Source organism: Haliotis rubra, unplaced genomic scaffold (assembly GCF_003918875.1).
Source record: "Haliotis rubra isolate DU_JTF1 unplaced genomic scaffold, ASM391887v1 Scf82, whole genome shotgun sequence".
NCBI classification, from domain to species: Eukaryota; Metazoa; Mollusca; class Gastropoda; order Lepetellida; family Haliotidae; genus Haliotis; species Haliotis rubra.
Genome location: NW_025767546.1, coordinates 123,770 through 132,777, shown reverse-complemented (window position 1 = coordinate 132,777; position 9,008 = coordinate 123,770). Strand labels below are relative to the sequence as shown.

General features: G+C 38.9%; 1 protein-coding gene across 1 annotated transcript in view; it reads left to right on the top strand.

Moving 5' to 3' along the window:
* The first annotated feature begins 273 nt into the window (after nucleotides 1-273).
* LOC124262047 (metal cation symporter ZIP14-like) overlaps nucleotides 274-9,008 on the top strand; it is a 32,348-nt gene continuing 23,613 nt past the window's right edge. The window contains exon 1 of the mRNA XM_046696470.1: nucleotides 274-851. Within this exon, the coding sequence (XP_046552426.1) occupies nucleotides 552-851 (300 nt within the window). The 5' untranslated portion in view covers nucleotides 274-551. The remainder of the gene's footprint in view (nucleotides 852-9,008) is intronic.

Sequence of the window (9,008 nt, the reverse complement as noted above, 5' to 3'; positions counted from 1 at the left end):
ACACGTTATCTGAATCAGAAAAAATTCACCCGTCCATCGGGCAGGTGCGGAAGTCGTCAGGAGATAAAAAAAACCCTCTGACTGTGGCACTAGGACGCTTCCGTAGGCTGGCAAGCTTTAAAATTAGACCGTCCGGCAGAAATCTAGCCCGTTTCGGGCGGTCGGACGGACCTTATTTCATACACTGTTTATGTTTGTCTTTATGTATGTCACCGTCTCAGTTTCACATTGGATATAATAGACCTGGTCTCTCACCATTCTTCTGTCATGTTATTTTATGATCGGTTTCATTTCTGCCTTTCTCGTTCTCGGGTCGTCTATATAAGGCGTTTTGGCCAGTTTACGCCTACGCCGCTTTGGTATTGGCCCGTTTTGACTATCAACCGGAACAGGCTTCGCTTGCAACGTGGAGAAGAGCCTGTTGTCCTAGCTGTTGATAAGGTTATCTGTGTAACTTTGTACAGCGTAGCTTGGTGTTGAAGGTGGACTTGAACATTACTCTATTTATTTCCTACCGTCGTGTATTTATTCTGATCTAGCCTGTTGTCACCATGAAAGAAAGTGTTTTGCTTCTCTTGCTACTGAGTCTATGCATGGACACATGTTGTAACCAGAGTCATGGTACGACCCAACTTAATACATTGTTTCTACAAAGTGTGTTTCGTGACATGGACAAGAATGGAACACTTTCATACGACCAGCTGGACAGCTTTGTAACAGAAGAGAGCCAAGCTTACAGTCACCCTGATCCACGCACCACGCCCACTCTTGAGAAAGAGTCTTCAGAAAAGAACAATTCGTGTGTAGCGATTGATAACGCGACCACTCTGATGAAGTGTATGGCCCATAAGGTATGTTACCGGTAGCAAGACCATGCAGGTTTTGTCAGGATTTGTAAAGGTTGGCGTCTAGGACTACCAATAATATATTTCAAGGGTCCTTCACAGGAAATATGTCCTTCACAAGTAAAGTAATGAAATGTTGCTGTGTGCTGTACGCTTTAATAGTTACTAAATTACAGGACCTCTATGTTTCTTGCCCAAAATTGTTTTCCACTTGACTCAAGAGAGAACCTTCTGCTAGTATTCCCCCTCCAACAGTTCCGGTTTTTTATTGTTGTTGTGTGTCCTTACACCTGTGTCTCATGTAGCTTCATTCATAAATCAACCCGTGAAGATCCGGGTTAGAATTGATCTTCAGTAACCCATGCTTGTCGTAAGAGGCGACTGATGGGATCCGGTGGTCAGGCTCGCTGAATGGGTTGACGCATGGCATCGGTTTCCAATTGCGTAGGTTGATGTTCATGCTGTTGATCCCTGGATTGTCTGGTCCAGATCTGATTATTTACAGACCGCTGCCATTCGTTGGTTTCACAGTACTTTTCAACTTGCTGTGCGCATGCGAAAAATTAATGTGAAACCAACAAATATAGCTGGAATATTGCTGGGTGCTGCGTAAAACTCAGCTCACTCACTCACTCACTCCTTCATAAATCTCTTCCAATATATGTGTTTATATGTTTCATACCGTGTCAGCGACTGTCTTATAATTTGCAGTTCCCTAATTTCAATTATGTAATTTTAAACCAAAAAAGGGAATAAGGCTTACCAAGCCAAGTTAAACTATAATCTTGGAAGACCCTGCTTGTTTGAAATGTAAACAAATACAATATTCAGATTTAACGCTGTGTAGCATATTCACAACTTTTTAGACATCCATTCATGCATTTGTTGCATGCACTGGCTTAATATTTTTAGAACATACATAGGAAGAGTTTTGTAGCAAGAATTAAGAAATTATAAATAGATCTGCTACATTGGGCGATCAGGTTCTTCCATCTCATCGACTCACTCAACATTGTAGCCAGAGCCAGACACATTCCCTGGGTAAAAAATGTGATCGCCGATGCCTTGTCCCGATCCAACCAACCGTCCCCGACAGAGTGGAAGTTAATGCCCCAGATCTTTCAGTCCATGATCTACCCGTTATCACAACCTCATATAGATCTGTTCGCCACATGGTTCAACAACCAACTTCCAAAGTTCGTATCACCAATCCCAAACTCCTTGGCGTGGGACCTTGACGCGTTGGCAATATCATGGGAGGGTCTCAATGCCTACGCGTTCCCCCCTCCAGCTCTGCTACCAAAAGTAATACAGAAACTATTGGCCACCAGCAACATACTACTGCTTTTGGTCGCACCAAACCCAGTACCGCTTCCCAACTGGGACGACCTACTTCTTCACCCTCACTCGGAACTGCGCCACGGGTCACCTCAGAGTCAGACCCTCAATCTACACGTTAGATTGGCGCATCTTCAGAGGTCTCTCATAGCTAAGGGCTACTCTCGCCGAGTAGCCACAGCTATCACTTCAGGGCATCGTACTTCGACCAGTTCCTTGTACGACAACAAGTGGAAGATGTTTGAAGACTATTGCAAGCTTAGGGGAATTTCATCTCCCACTTCCACCTCGGCTCAGGTTGTTGCTGAATTTCTCCAGCATCTCCGCACTACTAAGAAACTCAAGGGTAGTACGTTAGCTACCTACTTAGCCGCCATTAACTCGGTTTTGGCTACCACCACGGGCACAAAGATTTCCACTGTTCCCGAGTTGCAGAGTCTACTACGCTCCTATAGACTCTCTGACCAGTCCAGGAAGTTCAGACGTCCGGCCTGGGATCTGTCCATCGTCCTTCGTCATATGATTTCTACAGATTATGAACCTTTAGAAGATAAGGACTTCGAACAAGTGACATTCAAGACATTCTTCCTGGTAGCTTTGGCTGCTGCTGCATTCGTATATCTGAACCGCATGCGTTTGATGTCAAGTGGATTTCGTTGCGTTCTGCCTCCAAAGTTGCCGGGCACATCCTTTGACTAAGCTTAGGCAAAGGAGCGAGGGTCGATTTGATGCTGCCTGGAACTGAATGTTAAACCTTGGAGATGCCGAGTTGTGTTTCTCTTTCACCCGCCTCGGTCAGGGTCTGGGGGGCCTTCTTCAAGCAGGGGCTGGCCTGATTCTAGTCACGAGACTTTAATTACGGGGGTACCTTGTAAATCGTGGCGAGGCGAGGCTTACTTGCCGAGTTGCATCCCTTGTCTTGTACAAGGTTGCGGCCGAACACCACATCGCTCGGGAGCACCCATCTCCCTGGGAGTCGTTGTGCTTAGTAAGTCAAGGGGTTCCGGAGAACCCACTACAAGCATAGGAGTTGCGTGCATGCGTAACAGGCCTCCCTTGTACATCGCTATCTACGGTTGTCATCAGTCCACACAGCTCCAAGACCAGCTGTTCGCACTGTCCAGACAGAATGCCGTATCGGCCTCCCCACTACTCAGATGACAACATTGGCTCCAAGATGAGAATGATCATTCAAGGTAGTCACGTGGGCAATTAGTGGAGCATGCTGCAAGCTTTATTAGGAACTAGGAAGCTAATGGAGCATGCTAGTGGAGGGTGTCAGCCCGATCTGTCGACAAATGAAAAATAGGATGTTGCTAACCGTCGACAAAACAAAAAACCCGGAGTGTCGACATCGCGTGGTTAACATACCGTGACGGTGTTAATTAATGAAAGAGAATGTTTGCTTAGTGGTTTGCAAGTGGCTATGGCGGCTACAGCTATGCTCGTATCATGAGTAAATGAATTAAGTTGATTAAAAAGAATGTCTTTTTAACAATTTGCAAGAGAATTAAGGTTGCAAAAACAGATTATTATTCTACGTTATGCGAGTGGAAGGATTACCATTTTGGAGTTTAACATGCAACAACATCTGGAAAGAAACAGAGAGCTTACACATTACTTTGTGATATTTGGAGTAGAAGGATTATCGAAATGCTGTTGTAAACATTTAGCATTTGGGTATATATAATAGATCATGAATATTTTGTTACCCATGTCAAAATGGCAAACGCTATGGTGCGCGTTACATTGATTGACAACATTCATAGAGGTCAGAATCTTTACAACAAAGGATTCAAGTACAGAGTCAACAGACGCAGAGCTCAAAAAAACATACTGGAGATGTACAGATGCAACCTGTCCATATATAAAGGAGTTTTGGCAAGAAGAAATAACTGGACTCATCTTTTATATATTTATTACTTATACACCTGCAGAAATCACTTATTTATATAAAACACACACACAAATATATTGTGTGAGCTTTATGAAATATATATACAAATATGTTATATTGTGTGACATATGATACATGCATGTTGTTATATTGACTGAATAACTATATTGTGTACTGTATATATCACACTCTGTTTTAATTAGTTTGTTAATTTCGATGACACTGGGAGTGAAGTCACTCATGTAGAACATCACCTCCCTTTTCCCGGACTGTCGACAAGTAATTTGGACGGATTATTTCTTCTTGTCGAAAGTCCGGGCATAAACCATTACAGGCACATAGATTTCTGACAAAACTTGATATACAAGAGGCAGGAGTTGGGCAAATAAGATGAAGGTGTGTGTTTATTAAAAGAGCATGGAGCATGCTGCAAGCTTTATTAGAAACTAGGAAGCTAATTAAGGAGAGCAGCATGGAGTGCACGGGTGAATGGACAAGGAGGCCTATGGGAAAAAGTTTACAGTCATTCCACTAAAAGTCGAAGCAAGAGAGAGAGGTGCAAGTCATGAGATAGGATAAATATATAAATATACAATTTATATTAAAATTTCCAATATTGTAATTTCATATAAACAATTGAATGAACAGTGATTTAATTTAACCCTATAAGTAAGACCAGAGGTACAGATAAGCTGCGTATTTGCGTAAATTGCGCATCACCACTCCACTATGGCGTTCCCCAAGGATCTGTCCTTGGACCTTTACTGTTTAGTCTGTACATTCTTCCCATTGGTGACATTGTCCGAAAACACTCACTGAAATTTCATCTTTATGCTGATGACAATCAGTTATATCTGTCAGCGGAGCCTAACCTTGCTCAAGGTTGTGCACTGATGATACAACAATGTATTGCTGAAATAAGAGACTGGATGACCTTGAACTTTCTGAAATTGAATGACACAAAGACTGAGTTCTTAACCATCGGATCCAGGCATCAACTTTCCAAAGTGCCTGACAGTTTATCTCTTGAAATTGGACAAGATGTTATCACGCAGTCCGACTCTGCAAAAAATCTTGGTGTCATCTTTCAATCAACAATGTCATTAGAAAATCAAATCAAATCACTCAGCAAAGGATGTTTCTACCATATCTTCAATATTAGCAAGATCCGAACCCTCTTAGACTTCAACACCGCCCAGCTTCTAACGACCAGCCTTGTTCTCTCTAAACTTGATTACTGCAACTCCTCTATTACAACATTCCTCAACAGCTCCTTTCACAACTCCAACGGATTCAGAATTCAGCCGCCCGTGTTGTTGCCCGTGCACCACGCTACCAAACTGTGACACCTATCCTCCAAACTCTTCACTGGCTTCCTGTATCAAGCAGAATTCAATACAAACTTCTTCTTACACACAGCTGCATCTATGAAAACATGTTTTCTCAATATCTTAAAAGCCTCATTCATCTCCATGTTCCAAGCCGATTGCTCCGCTCATCAAACTCCCTACTGCTTACACAGCCTCACGTCAAAACAGCCATGGGATCAAGAGCGTTCTCTGCTGCAGCCCCCTATCTCTGGAACATTCTACCACTCACCCTAAAAGAAATAGAATCTGCTGATGCTTTCAAAACTGCCCTCAAAACTCATCTGTTCAAACTCTCTTTTCCATAGACATTGTCTACAATCTTTTCTCTTCATAGCGCCATTGAGCAATATCTTTTGGAAATAGGCGCTCTATAAATCAATTATTATTAAATATTTATGTGAAAACAATCCAGCAATCTGTGGATGTGAATTGGAACATCTCTTTGCATATATATAGTATTTTGTTGCGATGATAATAAGGTTTAGTACATCATTTCTTTTTTCTTTATATCCATAGATGATATGTTTTGCATGCCTGTTTCATGTTCAATCCAGGCTTTTAGTTGCTGCGACAACATTTTCACATGTATACATTCACAAAATACGTGGATAATTGATTATATTTTAACCTTACAGAATGTACAAGAAGCGGATTGTGTCAGTTTATAGTTAAATAAATCCTTGTTTGTTGTAATGATTCTTTGGACAATTTTATATTGAAGCCATCTGAATTGTGTATTACAAGTTGTTCTGAAAGGTACATAGTTAAAAACTTTCCAGAGTTGTTCTGATATATCTACGTTGATATCCCTTTCCCATTTAAGTTGACTATTTAGCTTTTCTTTTAATGTATGTTTCCTTAGCAAGACAGAGTAGAAAATCTTGCATCCTTTACGTTCTTTATAGAGCATATGTATATTATTAGGAATAAATGGCTCCTCTACTTTACACAGAGTTAGTTCTTTCGAAAGTAAGTAGGATTTTATGGAGTTAATGATACCCCTATATTCTAAAAAATTTGTCTTAATATTATATAGGGAAATAAACTCTTCATAGGTAAAAAATTACTATCTTTTTTCAGTAGATCATTAATGAATTTAACATTTCCCTTCAAGTAATGTTTATAAATAATAAGTTTTTGACCTACAGTAATATTGTCGTTTGCCCATATATACTGTTGTGAAGTTTCTGTATCAACGTCATCATTTATTTGTAAAGATTGCATATTTGCCCACGCTTCATAAACATCTCTCCAAAAAACATTACTGATATTTGGGATAATAGTGTGTTTTAAGTAGTTTGCTCCCATCTCTGTTGGGTGAAGACTTTTTGTTGGAATAGCAAAATCTATAAGATTTGATATGTTAGAATGTTTAACAAATGTTCTGCGCAGCCATGAGAGTTTTTGAGCTTGTATTGTTTCAAGAATTAAAGGTACATTTAGCCCCCCTTCTTTATACGATTGAATAATCGTGTTTCGTTTGATCTTGTCAGGTTTTCCTTTCCAAACGAATTTAAAACATTTTTTCTGTAGATTTTGAATGGTATCACTTCTTAGATTTGGCAACATAGTAAAAAGATGGTTTAGGGAAGGCAATATAAGGCTTTTAAGAACAGTAATTCTACCAAATGGAGTAAGGTCTCTTCTTAACCACATCGTCATTGTCTTATCAACTTGTTTTAGTTTGTCTTTATAATTTCTTTCAACCATTTCAGCCTGGTTGTGTTGAAACTGAATTCCGAGTAAAGTAAAGGGTCTTTGGGACCAATCTAGTTTGAAAGTCTTACAGTATTGAATGCTTGAGTATTGCATAGAACCAATCCATATTATTGTAGTTTTTTCTATGTTTATTTTTAAGGCCAGAAAATTCAGCATATTGATTAGGTAAACCCAAGGTTGCTTGAAAGCATCTTTCCGTTCCATCAAGAATAAGTGTTGTGTCGTCTGCAAATTGCGTTAATAAATGTTCAATATCAAGAAGTTTAATACCCTTTACATTTTTATTTTCCCTCAACATGTGTGCCAAAATTTCTGTGCAGATAAGGAATAGATATGGCGAAAGTGGATCACCTTGTCTACATCCTCTCGAAATATTAAAAAAATTACTGGAAAAACCATTTACCAGAACACTTGACTTTATATCATTGTAAAAAGTCTTAATCCAATGTGTAATAGAAGGTCCAAAATTAAAAAAATCGAAACAATTCTCAATAAATTTCCATTCAGCAGAGTCAAAAGCTTTTTCAAAGTCGATTAGTATAAGTAAACCTGGTATATTCAATTGTTCGGTGTATTCCATTATGTCTGCTACCAGTCTAGTGCAATCGCCAATATATCTCCCTTTCATATATCCTTTTTGATCCTCACTAATTATAGTTGGTAGTATATTTTTTATACGAGCTGCAATTGTTGATGATGCTATTTTGTATGATATATTTAGTAGGGATATGGGTCTATAGTTTTTTATGTATTCTTTAGACTTTTCCTTTTTTGGTAAACATGTAATAAGGCCTTGTTTTTGGCTGACCGATAGTTCCCCATTTAGATACGCATAATTCAACGAGTTTATCAAAAATGTATGAATATCCTTCCAAAAGAATTTAAAGAATTCGGATGTGTAACCAGGAGGTCCGGGACTTTTGCTATTTTTCATATTTTTCAGAGCATTAAGAACTTCATCATATTAGAGTTCTCCTTCAAGTGATAGAGAATTTTCATTTGATAATTTGGAAATATTTGATTCTTTAAACAAGTCCTGAAGATTGATATTTTTTGAGCTTTGACTAGAATACAATTTTTTGTAATAACAATGAACATGTTTAATAATATCCTCAGTATCGGTGAGTACAGAATTATCATCTTTCAGTTTTATTATCGCTTTGTTTACGAATTTCTGTTTTTCCAGAGCTAGAAAAAATTTCGTTGGTTTCCATCCTTTTTCTTGCCAATTCGATTTAGCCCTAATCATAATTCCCTCCGTTTTTACTTTATTTATCTCTAATTGCCTGTCTTTAAGTTCATCTATCTCCGTAAGAATATTTTCTTTTTCTTTGTCCTGAATTTTATCATCAAACGAAATTTCAAGTTTCTGAAGTGAATCTTTAATTTTATTTTCTTCTTTCAACCTTTCACGTTTCTTTATAGAGGAATATTTTATAGTTGAACCTCGGATATTACACAAAAGTACTTCAAAGAACAGCTGGTCATTTATAGTTAAATGTTTCGAATGTATCTGATAGTTTTCTTAACTTTGCTAACATACTCGGGCTCATGTAACAAGCTATTGTTAAACTTCCAGAACCCACGTCCCCTTTCAAGTTTAGTGAATTGGAGTTCTATTGCTATCAGTGAATGATCAGATCTGTAACCTGTCAGTATATCCGATGACATCACAGATTTCTCGAGGTTTCTACTAATTATAAAGAAGTCTAATCTGGCTTGTTTCAGAGGTTTCGATTTTCTCCAGGTGTATCTTTTGGTGTTCAAGTTAGCTTCACGCCAAGGATCGTAAAGGTTAAGTTCCTCTAGCATATCGACAACAACTTTTCTGGCTTTTGG